At 38.8% G+C, this 21,514-nt stretch overlaps 1 protein-coding gene across 2 annotated transcripts in view; it reads left to right on the plus strand.

The window, feature by feature from the left end:
• LOC138171368 (complement C1q tumor necrosis factor-related protein 3) overlaps positions 1 to 14,808 on the plus strand; it is a 30,875-nt gene extending 16,067 nt beyond the window's left edge. For both annotated transcript variants that reach the window (XM_069100817.1, XM_069100825.1), the window contains exons 4-6: positions 2,365 to 2,494; positions 7,366 to 7,465; positions 10,812 to 14,808. In XM_069100817.1, coding sequence (XP_068956918.1) covers positions 2,365 to 2,494; positions 7,366 to 7,465; positions 10,812 to 10,971 — 390 coding nt within the window. In that variant the 3' untranslated portion in view covers positions 10,972 to 14,808. The remainder of the gene's footprint in view (positions 1 to 2,364; positions 2,495 to 7,365; positions 7,466 to 10,811) is intronic.
• Positions 14,809 to 21,514: the final 6,706 nt, after the last annotated feature.

Raw genomic sequence — 21,514 nt, forward strand, 5'->3', positions numbered from 1 at the left:
TTGATGATTTCTAGTTTGGGGGAATTTCCTGGAAACATTGACTTAAATTACTTACTCAGAGTCACACAGTCAGTCTATGTCAGAAGCAGAACTTGAACCTAGGTCTTCCTGACTCCAAAGATATTAAACTCCCTTCCCACTGATCCATACTGTCTAATCATCTTGACTAAACTGACTTAGCATATTCTTTCCAAAGCCTCCAACCAAGAGAAGATGCCCTCAGAAGCTAACTGTGAGAGGGTCTCAGGCAGAAATCTAACTACTAGCTACTTTGCAGTTCTGCCTCTTTCCTTTTTTTCCTACTGAAAAAACTTCAGACACTATTTCCCATCCTTTATGCTTCTTTACACTGCCATCCTCTCGGTCCAGGCCTTCTCATTTCAAGTCCAATGCTTATTCCATTAAGCCACATTGTCTCAGTCAAGCATATTTTGTTCATCAGAATGTTTTTTGGACATCATTTAATTCATTACCTTTTTGTGTGTCATAGACCCTTTTCTACAAATGGGTGAAGCCTATGGATCTCTTCTTACAATAATGTTTTTAAATGTATTAAAGAATACCTAAGATTACAAAGGAAACCAATTATAATAAAGTTATAATTTTTTAAAAGCTCCAGACACCAAGGTAATAACCTCAGATGTAAGAGGAACCTCTTAAAACTCATTTTAAGAAAACCTTTTTAATATCATAACTTTTGCAGAAATACATATTAGAACTGCCTAGACAAGGCTGAAATTGGCAGTGTATGCAAAAATCATTATTTTCTGGGTCTTTATTCTGGCTTAGAGATTGGTTTGCATGGTTACACTTCTGAAACAGAACAGGAAAATCACTTTACTTTGTAGTAGTTGGAAATGTGGAACAATATCACTAGTGTATTAAAATTATTCCTTATAATTCCCTTTGAACTATTGAACTTATTGGAAATACAGAAGTTATTGAACTTCCATATTTTCATAAATGCTATATTTATACATGATTATAATCTATTATGGCACTCAATGTTGGTCTGTAAATGACATCTCTGATATTGATATAATATATAAACAAACAAAAACTGATTATATATTAATCTATGATCTGCATTGATAGGAGTGCCCACTTTGGTGAAATCACTTTGGTAGGTGCTGGAGATACAAAGATGAAATAAGACACATCCTGCCTTAAAGAGCTTCCAATTCTTACTGTATTTGTATAAAGCTTTATAATTTTCAAAAACTGTATCCTAGGAAGAGAGTTTTCGTGAAAGGAATACCCCATATGTATTAAATCAAGGTCATGTCCAAAAACAATTAAAGCCTTAAATGACAGTTATGATTTGATTGTTAAATTCTTGTGTTTAATTGTTTTTCAGTTGTGTCTGACTTTCTGAGCCCACTTGGAGTTTTCTTGGCAAAGATACTGGAGCAGTTTGCCATTTCCTTCTCCAGTTCATTTTACAGATGAGTAAACTGAGGCAAGCAGGGTTAAGTGACTTGCCCAGGATCACACAGCTAATGTTTGAGGCTAGATTTCAACTCAGGAAGATGAGTTTTCCTGACTCCAGGTCCAACACTCTATGCATTATGGAATCACCTAGCTTCCCTGTTAATTCCTACCCATCTTTGAAATCTCAAGTCAGATCATGATTTCCTTTCATGAAGCTTTCCTTCTTCCTCCTCACCTGCCCTAGTAGCAAACTCTCAGACCCCATGTGATGTTTTGCTCCTCTCTGATGTACTACTAATCAAGCGCACATCATTTCACACCATAGTTATTATGTTGGTATTTTAACTCCTGATAACCTGTGATCTCCCTGAAAAAGATTGTTTCTAGACTTTGTATTTCCACCAGAGTCAAGCCTGGCACCAATCTAGACTATATCTAACGCAGAAGGCATTTAGTAAATATTTTTTTGATAGAAAATAATACCGAACTTTGCTGCTAATCTTGGAATCACTGGACCTGGGTTCAATATCAGACTCTGCCACTCACTCCTTGGGTGATCTTAGATAAATTTCTTAACCTCTGTGGGCCTCAATTTCCTCATCTGTCAGATATAGGGGTTGGAGTTGAGGGAGCATGGGTTCCTTGATATATAATGATGGAATTGGAGTCAAAAAGACCCAAATTCAAATCCTGTCTCAGGCACTTCCTTGGCTATGTGTCTGTCCCTGGGCAAGTCACTTCCCTGCCCATGCCTCAGTTGTTCTTCTGTACAATTAGAGGATCTGGACTCCATGGCCTCTAAGTTCTCCTGATTCTAAATCCATGATCTTCTTAATTCAATAGCAGAAGAGAATAACTGAGAGGGGGTTGAGTCTCCTGGCTCCTTTTCATGTCACTCCTTTACCCATTCCTTAATCGAGACTGTTTCCACAGATTGCCTTCATGGCATCCATGGCAACTCACTTCAGCAACCAAAACAGTGGGATCATCTTCAGCAGTGTGGAAACCAACATTGGAAATTTCTTTGATGTCATGACTGGGAGATTTGGGGCCCCAGTGACAGGTGAGTTCATTCTGTTTTGTTTTTTAAAAGTCAGTGATACAGGAAGGAATTCTTTGTCTCAAACAGGCAAAAAACCCAAACAAACCAGTCTATTAAAATGGCTTTTTTGATGGGCCTCAACATAGAGGAATTTGGAGCTGACTATTAAATCACAGAAACAATCGCAGGATTTGAGTGGGAAAGGGGACATTTAAGGGGACGTCTAGGCCAGCCCATGACCCAAGAGGAATATTCTCTGTAGCAGAGGTGTCAAACACCTAGCACTCCTGAGACTGGCCGAACCAGATTAAAATATAATTGGGAAATGTTAAATATTAACAAAATAAAAATACAATAGGAGACAGATAATATTAATATGTCATTTTCTAAGTCAATATGTGACTTCAGGAATCCTTTTTGAGCTTGATACCAATGGTCCAGGGGTGGGGAACCCTTGGCCTTGAGGTCACATGTGGCCTTCTAGGTCCTTGGGTGTGACTTTTGACTGAGTCCAAGTTTTACAGAAAAAATCCTTTTATTAAGGGGATTTGTTCTGTGAAAGTTTAGACTCAGTCAAAGGCCTGCACTTGAGGACCTAGAGAGCCTCAAGTCTCAGGTTCCCCACCCTGGTCTAGTCTATATCATTCCTGACAAGTAAGTGGTCATCCTGCCTTTGCTGGAGACCCCCTAATGAAACCCTCTTGAGGAGGTCCATTCCAAAGATATCCAGCCCTCATCCTTCCTTGTAAAAGAGAAGCTCTCCCTCTGCCAAAGAGATGGGAAGCCAGTGATGGGTAGCCTTTAATTTCCTCCCAACCTATCAAAGCTATAAGGTAAATAATCAATCTCTTTCTCTCTTCCTCTCCCCCAACACCACCCCCACTACACTAGTGTTTATTTTTTCCCTTCCCGAGAATGAAGTTTTGCTTGTCTATTAAAGAACTTTCAATAACTCCTCATTGTCTGCTTAATTAAGCCTGAACTCCTTAGCCTACCTTGATCAAGTTACTTTATATCTTTAGATCTCTCTTAGCTCATTTGCAAAATGGGAGGGATGGATATATGATCCTTGGGATACCTTCCAATTCTAAAATTGATCTTTCTTGATTTTATCACCTACTATGTGACATTGGATCCAACTTTGCTCTTCATAAAATGGGCAAAAGAATACCTGCATCACTCTTTTCATGGGATTGTGGCAAACAGAGGTGTGACTAGAGTAGATTGGGGACTTTATTCACAGAAGAGAGAATTAAGAAGCTAACAGGAAGTGCCATCCTAGAAAATGTTTAGCTGGTTGGTGTAGTGGATAGTGTGCTAGGCCTAGAGTAAAAACTGACCTCAGACATTTCTTATCTGAGTGACCCTAGGCCTCTACCTGCCTAAATCTTCCTATCTATAAAATGGGTCTAACAATAGCACCTCCTCCCAGATTGTTGTGAGGATAAAAAGATATAAAAATGCTAGTTATTATCCTCTTCTACCCGCGCCCCAGCACTGGCTGTGGTAGCCTTAATTTAAGGCGTTCCTCCTCCCCGGGAGCGTGCTTCCATTCTTCTCAGCACATCCAATGTGAGCCTAATCTCTTTGTCCGCTCACCTTAACACTTGTTCCAGGCGCAAAATATGGCTAGTAATGGCAGGGATTAAAAGAGATGCAATTCAATTACACTAAAGAAGCATTTATTAAATGTCATTATCAGTCATATAGCTATCATCATTCTTTCAATCTTATTTAGCCCTTTAAAAAGCCTGCAGAGCTATCCACTGCCTTTTCAGATGTGGGCTTAGCCCATTATAAAGTCATCCAATGCACCCCAGTCTGCCAAAGTAACATGGGTAACCTTGGACTGTGGCTGCCTGGAAAATACTTCTCCCCTTCCCTCACCCCACCCCAGCCCATGCATTGACATATATACAGATGTTAACGAGATTTCCTTCTTAGCCTCAAAGCTACGCTTTTATTTTCTTCTCCTTAGTTTGCTGGAAGGATTTTAGAGTCCAGCTCTTATAATGTTTCTGTTCATTTTTAATTAATGACATGGAATTAAAGAAAGCCCTAAGCTTTTTGAGGAAAAAAATCAGTTCTTTGGTACATTTTCAGTTCGTTTAGAAAAGACAGTGATCTAGATTTGGATTTGTTCTATCGTGTCCAGCTCTTCATGACCCCATTGGGAGTTTCTTGGCAGAGATACTGCAGTGGTTTACCATTTCCTTCTCCAGCTTATTTTACAGATGAAGAAACTGAGGTAAACAGGGTTAAATGACGTGCCCAGGGTCACACAGCTAGTAAGTGCCTGAGGCCAGCTTTGAACTCATGAAAAGAGTCTTCCTGACTCCAGGTCCAGCACTCTGTGCACTATGGCGCCACCTAGCTGCCCAGGTTTGGAGTAACAGGACCCTATCGTTTGATGTATTGTAGGCTTGATGGTGTGTGGTTGCACACGATGTGACTTTCCAACACTCAAGAAGAAAATACACCAATAATATTTCTTTTGAGATTATGTATAGATTGTTTGTGCTATATGGGATTTTTGATCCCCTTTAGTACAACCTCCTCATTTTCCAGAGGTAGAAACTGAAGCCCAGGATGATGATCTGCCCAGAGTTTTACAAGGCTTAGGATCCTAAACACTGCACATCCCATTGCTTCAGGGCTCCTCGTTCTAGTCTAAGACCTACAAAGCCTTAAGTCATCCAGTCCCTTATTACCAAATAATTCCTAGGTGCTTGTGGGGCTATGAGATCTCCATTGCCAGACTCAAGCCCGTTCACTTAGCTCACCCTGAGAAAGAATCAGTTTATCAGAAGCATCAATTCTGCAAAAGATGCTGGGGCAGGAGTTTGTCTGCAAATACCAACAATTACCTTGTAATGAGCATGGCATTATAATAAAATAGAGTTCTATTCCCTTTCCCCCAGATGAGTCAGGGTCTGCAGAAAATAATCAAAAGAGGTGAACTGATTAGTTAAACAGAAAACAAAACTGCCTTAAAGAGGGTTTTTTCCCCCTCTAACTTTTTCTATTCCCAAGGAGAAAAACCTTTTCTAGATATGCCCCTAGCAGCAGAACAACAGTCAGTCAATAAACATTAATTAAATGCCTACTATGCGCCGCCCTAGGCAGCACTGTGCTAAACTCTGTGGGTAAAAAAAAAGGTAAAATACAGTCTCTGCTTCAAAGGAGCTCACAGTCCAATGGAGGAGACAATATGTAAATGATTATGTACAGACAAGCTACAAACAGGATAAACTGGAAATAATCAACATTAGAAAGATGCTAGAAGAGAATTGTGGAAAAAAAAAAAAACCCTGTAGAAGGTAGCAATGGAGCCTTTTCCAAAAGATCTTCTAACTTTTCCTTGATATTTTTCTAGTTAGCAATAGCAATTGATTCACTAAAAGAAAGGATAGCATTTTTGTGTTAATAAATTCCCAAAGAGCAAACAGGCCCTTATAAACTTTATGAACTGGAGAATAGAAATGCAGAGGCCAGACCTTATGAATGTATTGCAGTAGTCAAGGTTTCACTGGCGTCAGTGAAACTAGACACTTTGGAGAGGAAGGCAGAAACATAAATAAACAGACATCAAGCACATTCCTTTTCCTTATGGATCTTATAATTGAAAAGGGGGTGCCACACATACAAAAAATGACTTAAGGACATTTATCAAACCATCTAATGATGATAGCAGGCCTTCAAAAAGGGACCTGCTAGAAATTGGTTCTCTCTACCTAGGTCTAACATGGAAATCCAATGAGCATATCTTAAGCATGTCCCTTGTTCTTGCCTGATTCAAGTATATTACATAGGTTTTCTTTTTTCCTCCTTTTCTTATCGTAAACTTATCAAACCCTGAAAATAGATGACCAAGCGTCACAGGAGTTATACACCAATTGTTCACTCTGAAAATACCAAAGAACTCACAGAGGTGGCATACCAACTTTTAACTCTGGAAAAAAACAAAACCCAAAGAGCACACAGAGATTATAGACAAAAAACCTTCTTTATTCCATTGGAGGAGGGGAAACCAGACATGTGTGCAGCTAGAACTGAGGAGAGCCCAAGGCAGCGAGGCTAAGCCTTAATACATATAGTTGTGGCTAGACAAAGAACTAAGCAGTTAGATATGCTAGCAACAATGAGGCAAATTTGCCTAGTGAGGAAAAGTCTGTTCCTAGCAGGGTTTCGTGACTGGAATGTGGTTTCTGCAGGTGCTTGTCCAAACTCAAAGACCACCCGGGGCTGGTATGAGCTAATTCTGTGATGTAGTTGCAGCAGAGTTTATCCAGAGGGTGAGTGCGAAAGATTGTTGTTAAGTCAAGCTCAGGCCACAGCTTGCTTGCTGGGCCTTAGCTCTGGAAAACAAGGTGTCTCCTAATAGTGAAAAAAGAGAGAAGTTAAATGAGAGGAGTGGTCTTGGAGTGGGGGTCCTGACAAACTTAGTAATGCTCAATAAACACAAAGATTTCAATATAGAAAGAAGAAGAAAAGAAGAGGGCTGTTGAAATCATAAACATGATACAGGTGGGAGGCTCAATGGATAGAATGCTAGCTCTGGAGTCAGGGGGAGCTGAGTTCAAATTTGACCTTAGACCCTAGCTATGTAATCTTGGACAAATCACTTAACCTCTGTTTGCCTTAATCCACTGTAGAAAGAAATGGCAAACCACTCCACTCTCTTTGCCAAGAAAATCCCATGGTCCACCAGGTTATGAAGAATCAAACATGACTGAACAATAACACAATATTAAATTTAACAAGATAATAATAAAATTGCCCTGTCACGTTCCCTTCTGAACTTTTTGTTTTCTTCTGGGTAACTAAAAAAAATCTTGATGTTTTTCCTTTTTTTTTTTCACCATCTGCATCACTTTCTGTACCTTCTCCAGGGGTCTATTTCTTTACCTTCAGCATGATGAAGCACGAAGATGTGGAAGAAGTATATGTGTACCTGATGCACAATGGCAACACAGTCTTCAGCATGTACAGGTACCTGGCTTTTCTCATCCAGGCCCTGCTTGATATAAGGGACTAGATGGGGTTTGGCATAAGGGTTTACAGAGAGTCTGTCTTGTCAAGACGTGGCTCCTCTTTTCCCAGAGCTTCTGCTTGGTAGGTCTATGCAGGCATGCCTATGTCTGTGGGGACTTAAACCTCTCGAGAATAGCCCCGTTGAAAGTCCTAAGCATAAGTGTACTGGAGCCAGCTTTGACTGCTCCGAAAGGTCAGTTAAATTTTCAACACAAGCACTAATTCCTTGGAAATCAGCAAACATCACAAATCAGGGATTGGTGTATTGTTTTGTTGATTGTCAAGACTTTTTAAAAATCCTGGGGAAAGTGTAAATAATGCAGATTAAACTTACAAGTGTCTTCATTAGACATCCTCTCCTCACCACCCCCACCTCTGCCACCCCCTGTTGACTGATGCTGACACACTTCTGGTTTTGAGGTAAAGAATCCACTAAACTTGTGCAAAGTTTGACAGCAACTACTAATGGCCCCATGAGTAAATGGCAAATGAAGAGTTACTAGTTAATGGTGACACATTTTGTCATAAAAAGTATTGGATTTGGGGTGGCTGGGTGGCGCAGTGAATAGAGCACCAGCCCTGGAGTCAGGAGGATCTAAGTTCAAATCTGGCCTCAGACACTTAACACAAAACTAGCCATGTGACCTTGGGCGAGTCACTTAACCCCAATTGCCCTACCTTCCCCACTGCAAAAAACAAACAAATAAACAAAAGTATTGGACTTAGAGGGGGATGTGGGAAAACTGGATGCAAGTCCCAGTCCTGTTACATGTAAGTAGCGTGACTGTGGGCAAGTCCTTTCATCTCTACCTCTGTTCTCTCTATTAAATAGGGATAATACCACTTTAAAAATATTTATTGGTAATACCACTTGTAAACAAAGAGACTAGCAGAAATGCTAGTTATTAGCTATTTAATTATTACAATTACAATTATTACAATTTCTCATTTTATGTATCTTTCTCTGTCTTCATTTCCTTTTCCTTCATTTTCTAGCTCTCTTTCCCTATTGAAAAACATTTATATATTTTCTTTCCTCCATTTCTTTTCCTTCTCCCTTGACAAAGCCATAGGGCTTCCAGTCTGGCCTTCCCCCCCACCCCTACCGGGCACTCAGGGTTAAAGTGACTGCTGGGGCCTGAATTGGAAGATGGTGGGCTTCAAAGTTAGGTGTCCCTCCATGTTGGCCCCAGTGCTAATAGGCCCTCAGGGGCACCTGCAAGTGCCAGAGTAAAGTGGGTGCTATGGGTCAAAGGCCAAGGACTTGGTCCAGGATGATTGCCTTGAACCTGCCAACCTAGCTCCAGAGAAACTCCAGGCTTCCAAGAAGGATGATATGGTGTTTTGTTTACATTTTAGAGAGAACTCGATTCAACAGTTCAATCCAAGAAACATTTATTAAGGTCTACTAAATGCCAGACATGATATTAAGCAATTGGGATACAAATGCCAAAAGCAAAATACACCAACAGTCCCTTATTTTAATGGAATTTCCATTCAACTGGGGCAACTTATGCAGCTAACCATAATTCAGCATAATTTGAGGCGGGAAGGAAGGGAAGGGGAGATGGATGGGGAAAGACTTCAGGAATGCTGTAGCACATAAGCAAAGACTACCAGGAAGAGAAAGATTCTGAAAAGTAGAGATAAGGAGAAGATGCAAGTACCAGGGGCCATAACGTTCAATTCATTGCAGGCATTCCTAGTACTGCTTAAGAGTGGGCTCTCTTGAGGCATCTAGGTGATACACCGTGAACAGAGCACTGAGCCTCGAGTCAGAAAGAACTGAGTTCCAATTTGACTTCAGATGCTAGCCTCTGTGACTCTGGGAAAGTCACTTAAACTCTGTCTGCCTCGATTTCCTCAACTGTAAAAAAATATCACCTACCTTTCAGGGCTGTTGTCTGGATCAAATGAGTTACTTTTTGCAAAGTATTTAAGAAGTGCCTGTTTCCTTCCTTCTTGAAATGGACCAGTCCTATTTAGGGCTGGATTATAAGAAAATCTTCTTCTGAGTCTTCCTTTATTTAGTTGCTAATTCTTCTCAATTTTATCTCCATAGCATCTCTCACATTCACCCCCTACTTCCCCTCACATATCTCCTACCCCAGTTAAGAATCGAATCACCTCCCAATCTGATTATTTAATGGCCTCCAACTTCTTTTCCTATTTCAATTCTCTCCGATCTCTAATCTTTCTCTCTATAGCTGTCAGATTGATTTTCCTAAAGTACAGATCTGTCCATGTCACTTCCCTGCTCAGTAAACTCTGGTGGCTTCCTATTAGCTCTAGTATCAGATACAAACTCCTCTGACGTTTAAAACTCTTTACAACCTGGCTCTAAGCTACCATTCCAGACTTAACCAAACTCTTTGGTACATCCACCTTAGCCTTCTTGCCATTTGTCTCTCATCTCCATGCCTTTGCACAGGCTGTCCCCCCTACCTAAAATGCCCTTCCTTTTTATCTCCAGCTCTTAGAATTCTTAGTTTCCTCCAGAGTTCAGATCAAATTCTTTCTCTTACCTATTTGCTAATCTCTTGCTAATGATCCCCCAAATTGCCATAATTTCATACATATTTGTCTATTCATACAAATGATCTATTTCATACATATTTTGCATATAATTATTTTTAAATATTATGTGCACACACTCCCTCCCTCTATAGACTGTAAGTGTATTGTAGGAAGAGACTTTTTCATTATGTCATTGTAACACTCGTTCCTAACACAGGGCCAGGCTCATAGTAAGTAGTTATTATTAATTCTGGCTGTTGTCTTGATTTTTTAATGTTTTTTTATGTCCTATTCAGTGTAGGATGACTACACTGAGTCACCTGGCACTTCTTTCGACACTAAGCCTACTCCCTCATTAGCAGCTTTGTGCTACTCCATTAGACTGGGGTGTATTTCTGAGAGGGAACAATCATATTTTGGTGTTTCTTTGCAAGCTTCCCAAGAAATGTGTCATAAAAAAGCAAGTGCCTAATATTATTCATTCTTCTCTGTGCCAAAGAATGAAACAAGTTAATACATTACTTATACTTTCTCCTGTAAAGAAATATTGAAATTATTTCTGATATAAAATTGAAATAACTGTGTGCTATGACTCAGAAGCCAAAACTCTTTCCTGTAAATCAAAGTATTGGAAAGTTACAACATAGGACAATTTCATGGCTTTTTTTTTTTCACTTCAACTGATGCCTTGAGAAAACTGCCAAGTTTTTCTTGTGAACTGGTCTATATGGGAGGGTTGCTTTTTGAAATGCCAAATGACAATACGATCTCACCTTTTCCTCCATAGCTATGAATCAAAAGGAAAATCAGATACATCAAGCAACACTGCGGTGCTGAAACTGGCCAAGGGGGATGAGGTTTGGCTGCGGATGGGGAATGGGGCTCTGCATGGGGATCACCAACGCTTCTCCACATTTGCAGGCTTCCTGCTCTTTGAAACTAAGTAAAATAAAAAGAAGAAGAAGAAAAAGAAAAAAAAAACATCTGCATGGGGGGCGGGGAAGTTTTGTTGTTCAGGGGTGATAATTCTTATGATATTTCTTATGGTCTGAGGAAGATTTGAGAGTTGTGAAATAACACATCAGGATCAAGAGAAATAGTTCTGATACTTCACACGGACAAGCATCATCATAGGCAGCCACTATAGATTTAGGGACTCAGGATGATACACAGCCAACCTGTGAAACAGTCACTAAAGACAGTCTGTACTAAAATGCTCTGCATCTTAATCATATTCCACAAAACATCTAAAAGAGAATTCCTTTTTGCCAGGGGGTGGGGGACAGAGAAGATTGTTTAAAAGTTATCTGGCAAGAGCTTTAAGGGGCAATCTATCTCATCTGAGGCCTTCAGACTGATGGTTTCAATATAAGCCAATGCTTGTCATAATCATGTAGATACTTGCCTAGACAAACTGGTCCTAAGTAGGCTCCTAGTAAATAGACAAGGAAAATAGAAAGTCCTTAAGGATTAACTCCTTTGAAGATTCGATATCAAGCTAAAAGATGCTGCTGTGAGATCAGAAGTGAACTTGGTGCTCATGTACCCTGCTAGATTAGGTTATTCTTAAGAATCAATCAATAAATTCTTATTAAGGACCTACTATGTACGATAGGCACTGTGCTCAGTGCTAGAGATGCAAAGAAAAAAATGAAACAATTATGGAAAGATGAATCTAAATGTAAATTAAGGAAGAAGTGGAAAGAGTTTTACCAATGAAAATCTGATATTATCTAATAGGATTCTGTTGGGGGTGGGGAGAGTATTGATTAGCATAGCTCTTCAAAGACGCAGATTCTGGCACATAGAAGCCAGACCTTACATTCTCATGAAACAGTAACTTAGTCTAACACTGAAGAGAGTAATCTTGATGACCTAGCTTTTATACAGGAGTTGGGGGTGCAGGGATTGGGGAACAGATTTTTCATGTTCCAATGACTTTTCTAGAAACTGAGTCTGGGAAGTATTTTGAATAACTGTCGAGATTCTAAGTCATCCCTTGACTTCTGACGGTCTAAGGTGAGAAGGAGAGAAGATGGCAACAATTGAGATGGAACTGTGTGAGACCAAAAGACTAAACTATAGGAGAAAGAGTAGGGGCTTTGGTATTGATGGGGGTTGGAGCCATAGGAAGCACCAAGACTCTCAGGATCTACATGCCAGGCAATTTGGCAGATTCAGGGAAGGTCCATCAGGTAGTGACTTTTTGATCTTGTGGACTGCTAATCAATGAATATAGCATAGCTGTTTAAGAGTCTTAACCATTTTTAACCTCACATTCTTCATTTATAAGACAAGGGGATTAGACTGGATGGCATCTGATATCCCTTCTAGTCCTAGCCCTACAATACTATGAAGATAATTCAAGGTAGCTTTTACTAGGACTCTTAATGTAGCAATATTCTTCTTCTTCTTTTTTTAAGCAATTGGGGTTAAATAACTTGCCCAAGGTTACACGACCAGTTATTTTGTGTGGGTGTTAAGTATCTGAGGCTGGAACTGATCCCGGGTCATCCTGACTCCAGGGCCGGCACTCTTACTCACTGCGCCACCTAGCTGCCCCTAGCAATATTATTCTAAAAATATTCTCAATGCCTCATAATCATTTAATTTCTGTTTTTTTTCTTTAAATAATTTTCTTTAAATTTTTTTACTGATATCATTTAACATCACCTTTATTTCTAACTAGATCCTTCCCTCTTCTCCCATTCATTGAGCCAAAGTTTATAACAAAAAAAAGAAGAAAGTTGATCAAAACTAACTCAGTTCCCTTTTAAAAATTAAAAAAGAAAAGAGAACATTTCTAGACCAAAAAATTCTCTTTTTATGGGGTTGCAGGTTTTAAAAAGGATCTTTACATTGTTCAGACCTAGGACCATCATATAATATTTCTGATGTTTGACTCTTTAGTCTTAGGTTTGGCATCCTTCCAAAGGAATTTTTTTTAAATTAGGAATTGATGCTGGGGACTCTAGTCTAGGAAATCAGATAAGAGAAGCAAGCATACAAGCTTGCATCCAGTCTCTAGATACCGCAGGTAACATAACTCTAAAAGGTTTTGTTTTTTTACACAATATCACTGATAACCACTGCAAATTTATATCCTTTCCATATATAACTATTCAAGGACCTCCTTCATCTACATTCAAAGCATATGCATTTGCTTTCAAGAACATTTAAGACATGGTGCCACAGACTTTGAAAGCAATGTCAAAGACTCCCAAATGAGCTGAAGGACAGCATTGTACTGATTTTCAAAGGGACTATTTTGAAGAAAGTAATAGTTATTTATGTGTATAAGTTCTGATTTTTTAAAATTTAGTCACATTAAGTAACAGTCACAACTTGTTCTGTGCATGCTTTAGAACAACCAATGTGCTGGGCATGATGGGGTATCCCTTGCTGCTAGGGAAGCAGTCGCTTGAACTCAGAAATTCTGAGTTGCAGTGGACTAAGCTAAGCAGATGTCCAAACTAAGCCTAAGACCAATATAGTGAGCCTCCTGGAAAATGAGGTGGCCTTTAAGTAAACCAGTCTAGGTCAGAAACAGAGAAGGACAAAGTTCTCAGGTCAGTCAGAATGGGCACTATACTTCTAGCCTAGGTTATATAAGGATATTTAGCCTAACAAATGATAATAATAACTATAAGTGAAAATTTAAAAAAGAGATCAGGAGGATGACGAGGTACACAGATGAGTACTGCAGAAATGCAGCATCGCAGAATTTGAGAATTATAAGGGGCCTTAGCAGCCATCTAGCCCGATCTACACCAGAAAAAGAATCCTCTCACTGCAGTATCTCAGATAAAACCTAGGAGAATGGTCTGAAAACTCTGCTCTAGCCAGGACATACATGTATTTGAGTTATCCTCTAATTATTCTTTGGGCTTGACCCTAGTACGCAATTATCACTCCATATAGTCCGACTGGACTCATCCTAAGAATTGTGGCAACAAGGAGGTAAAAGCATCTCCTCTTGTCCCTCACCTCACTTGATACATACATTCCTGAAAACCTCTACATAACTCAGAAGTTGTCAAATTGAAGAGAAATTTAAATTCTTTTTTTGAGAACTTTAAGGAGTCCTTGAGTGAATTCTTTTTTAAAGTGAAAAAACAAACCAGACCCTACCTTATTTTTGAATACATCTAGATTTTATTTTTTTTTAAATCAGGGTATGCTTTTATTTCTTACTGGGGGGAAAAACGCAAAGCTGGCTTCCCCAGCTGTGGCCTTAAAACCAATAACAGCTCCATGGACCTGCTGTCTACAACTATTGGACCATATCAGGGTTATCCCAGTAACCTTCCTAATGTCCTTTGCTATATTATGCCCTTTGAGTTTCCAGATAGACTAATTAAATATTTTTAAAATCTTTCCTTTGACCCATAAAAATGTGCATGTCCTCTCTTCATCTATATATGATGATTTTTAAAGTGAAGGCATACTAGCCATAATAAACTTGACATAATATTTTGTGAATTTTTCCATACCAATACTATAGAATATTTTCTTATGAATTTATTGTCAACCAAAGTAGTAAGAGGCTCCACAGAGCTCCAAGGATAGGAATAAAATGCCTTAGTGGCATTTCAGGCTGCCTCCAAAAAAAACCTTGGAAGCACATTCATGATAAACTTGGGCTACAAATGTTATGAACCAATAATATATAGCAATGCATGTCAAGTAAATAAATATCAACACACACTAAATACTGTGTTCCATTTTTGTTAAGTATACTATTTCTTGATATTTTAAATAAACACAGCTATAAAACCTGGTGACTATAGCATTGTTTATTTTACATTAAAATAATCCAAGTGCAGGATGTAACCAGGTACCACAGCTGTACCTGTATAGGTGTAGAGACAGGTCTTGGGAGAGAGGTTCCCAATCTAAAATAACTACAGATCACTATGCTATTTTTAGCACATAGTTGAAACATAATAAATGTTGATTTTTTAAAATTGTAACTTAATTCGTTGTATTTGTGAGTTTGTTGGTTTCAAGAAGAGGTTAGTTAATACAGTCAGTTCTCAACTTTTGAGGGTATAATGTTCCTAGAAAACTGCAAAAGTGAAAAATGCAATGTTGATCCATTGAACCTATGGGTAATAGGAGCTTAGGTTCCTGCAACCACCAAAAACTAATCTTTCACTAGAGATTTCTGAAAATGCACTTTTCTGCATATAATTCTTTATAATAAAACATTAAATTTTATAATATACACTTTTCCCAACACAGTAACCATGAAATAACCCATAAACTGTAGTACTTAAAAATAAAATTGCTAACATGCAAAACATTTTTCTCACTAGTAATTCCTTAGAATTTTGTGAACTTTTGTCCTAACATCTCAATAAAAACAAACATTGATTTCAGACAATATTCACTTTTCATAACACATGAAATCTACAGTACCATACATACTGTATAGCAAATAGAGATTTTAAAACTAAAACATTTTTTAACCTGATTCTTAACTTCTACTCTGTCAGATGATGGTATGAAGGCTGTAGTTATATGCTGTAAATGCCCTTTGAAAACCTAGGGAGAATTTGCTGGGTCTTTAGTTGCTGCTGTTGGAAGACACTGAGACTGGTGAAGTCTTAACATCACCTCTGATACTCAGTCCTTCATGGCATTGGAGCTAGCGAAGGATACACCAGCTTGACCAGATTAGTGGGAGCATAACTGCAACATGAAACTTGAGTTTTAAAGGCAAACAATGGAAAAAAGCAACAAATGCATGGGGAACTCTTTATTTTACAAGAGTGGGTGGACAAGAACAGTAGGGTCCCTAGCAGCATACAAGCTGCTCCCCAAACTTGAGTGAGTCGTGCCTTTAATTTTTTTTTCTCTGCTGTGCATAGCCAAGAATGTATGCAGTTGTCAATACAAAAGTGAAAATGAGGTTACTAATAAAATCACACAAATGCTTGAAGCTGAGAAAGTTAAGCATGTGAATGCTGAAGATTGACTATAGCTGTATCAATATGGAATTGGGGGTGAGACATTAGAGAGGAGAGTGAACCCCTGCTAGGAGAGAGGAAAGGACTGAAAGACGATCTTTAGTTACTTAATAGTAGTGTGCTTCAGACTAGCTTTGTTTATATATAGCCTTGCTCCTCTCTCAATTTCTCACCTTCAGACATTTTCTCTGACTTTGAAGTATTATACTAAAATACAAACATTATCTGGGAAAGGACCAATTACATAAACTACCATTAAGGGATTAAAATCGAGTGAGTTTAGTATGTAAAAATAATTGTAAATGAAGGAATATCACATTTTTTTGAAAAACCACAATTGCATATAAACATAAGGCCAATGGAAATATACATGATGGATTGTGGGCAGTTGTTCTTAGCTAGGGGAGTCCCCTGGTATTTTAGGTCTGATACTGGAATGAAAAGAAACTCTCATATATCACTTAATAGTTAACACAAGGTGATTTACTAGACCACAGCAGGAGAGGGATACTCTACAAGCCACTACATTAAGAAAACCCTGAGGGGTGGCTAGGTGGTACAATGAATAGAGCACCAGCCCTGGAGTCAGGAGGACCTGAGTTCAAATGTGGCCTCAGACACTTAATACAAAACAAACCATGTGACCTTGGGCAAGTCACTTAACCTCAATTGCCTTACCTTCCACCCTCCAAAAAGAAAAAGGAAAAAGAAAGAAAAGAAAACCCTGAGTTGGTTTAGTTGAGCATCAGACAGCACCTGGGGCTACTCAGTTTTGTACTTAGGTAGCTGTGAAGGGATGTTAATATTGCCTGAGCCTTTAGTCTTATTAGCCAATTAAGCGTTGAGGACTAGCCTAGCTTGCATGAGGAATAGATATTAGGATATTGCTCCCATCACTGTAAATCATGTGGGGGAAGAGAGAGACAAAGAGAGGGAGTGGGGGAGGTAGCCTTGAAATACATATACATATATATATGTATATGTACAGATACATAGAAAGACCTCTAGAGCAAAGGGTAGATACTCTATATGGAAGATTTATGGAAAGACATGGATAAGAATCACACAAAATATAAAGGTTGCAACTTATACCAACAGATGTGACCATTAAGAATACAGGACCCATCAAATTATTCAAACAAATTATTAATCACAATTAAATTATTAGCTATAATTTAATATTTATATAAATTATTCAAACAAATAACTAATCATAATTACTCATAATTAAACTATTAGTTTAACTATGAGCAATATGACCTAAAGAAAAGATCAAAATGCCTTAATCGAAAAAACACTAACTTTTAGGTCTCTGCCAAATGAAGAATAGTATTTTCCAACCTCTCTTATAGACTTGATGTGAAGATGAAATGAGAAAATGGGTATGAAAACATTTTGAAACATTAAAACCAGTAAACAAATTCAAGCAATCAGTATTAATAAGATTGTTTTATAATCATATGGAAAGAGGTTTGGAATGGGGACAGCACATGAGACTACTAAGTTTTGAAAGGAGAGTCAGACAAAAATGCACAGCATGAGGCAAGGAATGGGAAAAGCTTGTAATAGACCCAAGGAGGGCAGTCAGATAGGAGAGTAAGGTGGTAAGCAGACATTTGGGGACTGGACTGGAGGTGGTAGGTTTGGAAGTGGGGTGGGAGTTGAAAAGGAGAAGAAAGTTCAGGGAGTAGAGGTTCGGCTTTGTAGTTTTCATGGGGTCAGCCCTGTTCAGTCAGCAAGCAATTTTAAAGCACCTCCTATATGTATGCCAGGCACTAACTTAAAAGTGCCTGCCTTAATGGAGTTTACACGACAAAGTTTAAAATCCTGGATTTGAAAAACAGAATAGTAATTAGTTGTACAGTAACTTTGTCTATGTTTATACTTCAATGTATTTTTCTCCTGGTGCAACATTGTAGACATCCACCTTTTGCAATAGTATTAAACCCTTTAACAGGAATGTCCTGGGCCAAAGGGAAGACAGTGAGTATTTTTTTTTCTTACATAATTCTAAGAGAATTCTCCCCACCTCCCAACCCAACCAACCAGAGAGCTAGACTGAAAGATTAAAATGTACTACTGTACTGCCGCCTAGTGAAAAGTTCATTAAAAAGGAAAGAAAGACCCAAAGACTCCAGCTTCTGGGATAAGAACTCACTATTCGACAAAAACCTGCTGGTAAAACTGGAAAATAGTATGGCAGAAAGTGGGCATAGACCAATATCTTACACCGTATACCAAAATAAAGCCCAAATGGGTACATGGTTTAGATATAAAAGCTGCTACTATAAGCAAACTGGGAGAGCAAGGAACAGTTTACCTGTCAGATTTATGGAGAATGGAAGAATTTATGACCAAACAAGAGAGAGAGAACATTATGAAATGTAAAATGGTTCATTTTGATTACATTAAATTGAAAACTTTTTGTATAAAGTCAATGCAACCAAGCTTAGAAGTGAAGCAGAAAATTGGGAAATAATTTTTGCAACCAGTATCTCTGATAAAAGCCTCATTTCTAAAATATATAGAATACTTAGTTAAATTTATAAGAATATATCATTCTTGGGGCAGCCAGGTAGCACAGCGAGTAAGAGCACCGGCTCCAGTGTTGAGAAGACCTGGAGATCGAATCCCGGGCTCAGACACTTAGCACCCACCCAGGAACACCTGGTTGTGTAACCTTGAGCAAGTTACCTAACCCCAATTGCTTAGGGGCGGCCAGGTGGCTCAGTGAGTAAGAGCACCGGCTCCAGTGTCGGGATGATCTGGATCAAATCTGGGCTCAGATACTCAGCACCACACCCAGAAATAATAACTGGTCGTGTAAACTTGAGCAAGTTACTTAACCCCAATTGCTTTAAAATAAAAAAGAATATATCATTCTCCAATTGGTAAATGGACAAAGGATACGAACAGGCAGTTTTCAGAGGAAGAAATTAAAGATATATATATATATAGTCATATGAAAAAAATGCTCTATATCACTTGATTAGAGAAATGCAAATCAAAACAATTGTTAGGTACCACATTACACCCGTCAGATTGGCTAACATGAAAAAATAGGAAAATTATAAATGCTGGAGAAGATGTGAGAAAATTGGAACACTAATGCATTGTTGGTGGACTTAGGAACTTATCCAATAATTTTGGAGAACAATTTGGAATTATGTCCAAAGGGCCATAAAACTGTGCATACTTTTTAACCCTGCAGTACCACTTTTAGGGTTGTATCCCAAAGAGATCATACACATGGGAAAAGGACAGAGTGGGTGAGTATGGGCCTAATTCAGGGACCAGGGATCCTGGTGGACTTTTATCTCCCCACCACGGCTGGTGCCCTTTCTGCTCCTGTGATCACAATTGTCCGTTCCTATTAGAACTGAGATTTTAAAAAATGATTATTTTCCTTTTCAGTATCATATTTTTAGACTGTTTTGTCTCTATCTAATAAAGGCAATAACTGAACTTGTGATAACAGTAGTCTTTTAAATGGCTAATAACATAAATGTATTTGTTCCCCAGGTGAAAATTACTTTGTATTTTATTATCAGACAGCAGCTGCCTGGGGACTCAGCTCTGAAAGAATAAAAGAATAGAGGATATGATCTTTTTAGCAACTGACAAAAATGTAATTGAAGGGAAGTGTGATTTCTTAAGTCAAAGCTTGTCTGCTCACAGAACAATAGGCCCAAGACTGGTGATGAAAAGTGATATGGGGCTGAGTCTGATCTTAGTGCCTTGCAGTAGGAAGCTTTATTTCATGGAGTAAATGATCATTTCCTACAAAGACTCATTCTCAGGAAGGCAGTGTGGGACAGTGGAAGAACAATAGATTTGAATATCCCAAACCAACTTTCTTTCCAAGGCTGTCACCTTAGGTAATCAATCAACAAATATCTATTATGTACCAGGTACTAGGGATACAAATACAAATGACCTGATCTCTCAGGGTCCCAATTTCACTATCTACAAAATGAAGGGGTTGTATTAAATGACCTCTAAGATTCCTTCCAATTCTAAATATACCATCCTCTAATATGGTATCTGCCTTCTCCATCCACTGTTATATCACAGTCAAAAGCTGTCTGAGGTTTGTTACTGACAATCAATTAAAAAGTATTCATTTAGCACCTACTATGTGCTAAACACTGGGGACAGAAGTACAAATAATGAAATAATATCTACTTGCAATAATGGTTTAGTTGTTTTTCAGTCATGTCTAATTCTTTGTGACCCCATTTGGGGTTTTCTTGGTCAAGATACTGGGGTGGTTTGTCATTCCCTTCTCCAGCTCATTTTGCAGATGGGGAAACTAAGGCAAACAGGGTTAAATGACTTGCCTAGCGTCACCCAGCTAATAAGTATCTGAGGTCAGATTTGAACTTAGGAACAAGAATCTTCCTGACTCCAATCCCAGGACTCTGTCCATTGCACCAACTAGCTTACTTACACATAGACACACACACAATATTAATTACATACGGTGTCCTAATGGGAGAAACAAATCCATATATCTATAGCATATTTCTCAACCCTAAAATTTGTCCATTCTGTAGCTCACACTATCCTATCTAGGCTCTCTGTCTCTCTAGATAGCAGCTCCTATTAAATCTGACACACTAATCTGACCTAACAGAGAACAGCGTCTCTCCCATTCATCCTCTCCTCTTTGCATACATGGGTACTACTCTAGTTCAGGCCCTCACTAATGTTTGTTGGACTATTATAATAACCTTTTCACTGAATTGACTCCAGTCTTTGTCCTTTTTGACCCACCTTCCAAAGTTGCCAAATGGATATTTTTTTACACATATGTCTAATGATACCATTCTCCTGATCAAGAAGCTTTGATAGCTCCTGAATGTGTCTAGGATCAAGTATCTAGTGAGAATAATCAACTGATACTGCCTCCTTTTAATTTGTGGGCACTTGGGTCACCTCTGGGGAACCATCTGTGGATTTTAGTGATAAAACCATCCCCTGCTTTCGAATGATGCAATAATCCCTTGATTCCTGTGATGGCAGAAGCGGGGAAGGAAATTGGCCATTGAATCAGAAAGAGCTACTTACCCAGTAAACTTGAAAGAAGAGACAGCTTCTACTCTCGAATTTTTTCCTTTTTCTCTCTGGAATATGTGTGATGGAAGTGTTTCTCTGGGAACTCTCCTGAAAGAGATAAAAGCCTCCCAATGATAGCAATCATGTTTTACCCCCCCACAGCTAAGGGCATCTGTTGCTGTCTAGGTGAGCCTAAATCTGGGTATTGGGCCCCTGGCTGCTTTTTCTACTGTTTATTTCCTGGGTCAGAAATTCTGAGATGAATGTTTCAAACCTGGGAAATGACCTTGTGATTTTGTGAGGTCAGAAGCTTCTGGTCCCTCAGTAGGGTGTTGGGTGTTCTGTGGAAGGTGCTACCTGAAACTTCTACAATTCCTGGAAAAGAAGATGACTGCTGACAGGACAAGTCTAAGTCCTTCCTTGGTTTGCTTTAATATATATGACATGGACTTTGAGGAAG

Source organism: Petaurus breviceps, unplaced genomic scaffold (genome assembly GCF_028583685.1).
Source record: "Petaurus breviceps papuanus isolate PSGF00001 unplaced genomic scaffold, PetGlider_PUasm1.0 128, whole genome shotgun sequence".
Taxonomy (NCBI): domain Eukaryota; kingdom Metazoa; phylum Chordata; class Mammalia; order Diprotodontia; family Petauridae; genus Petaurus; species Petaurus breviceps.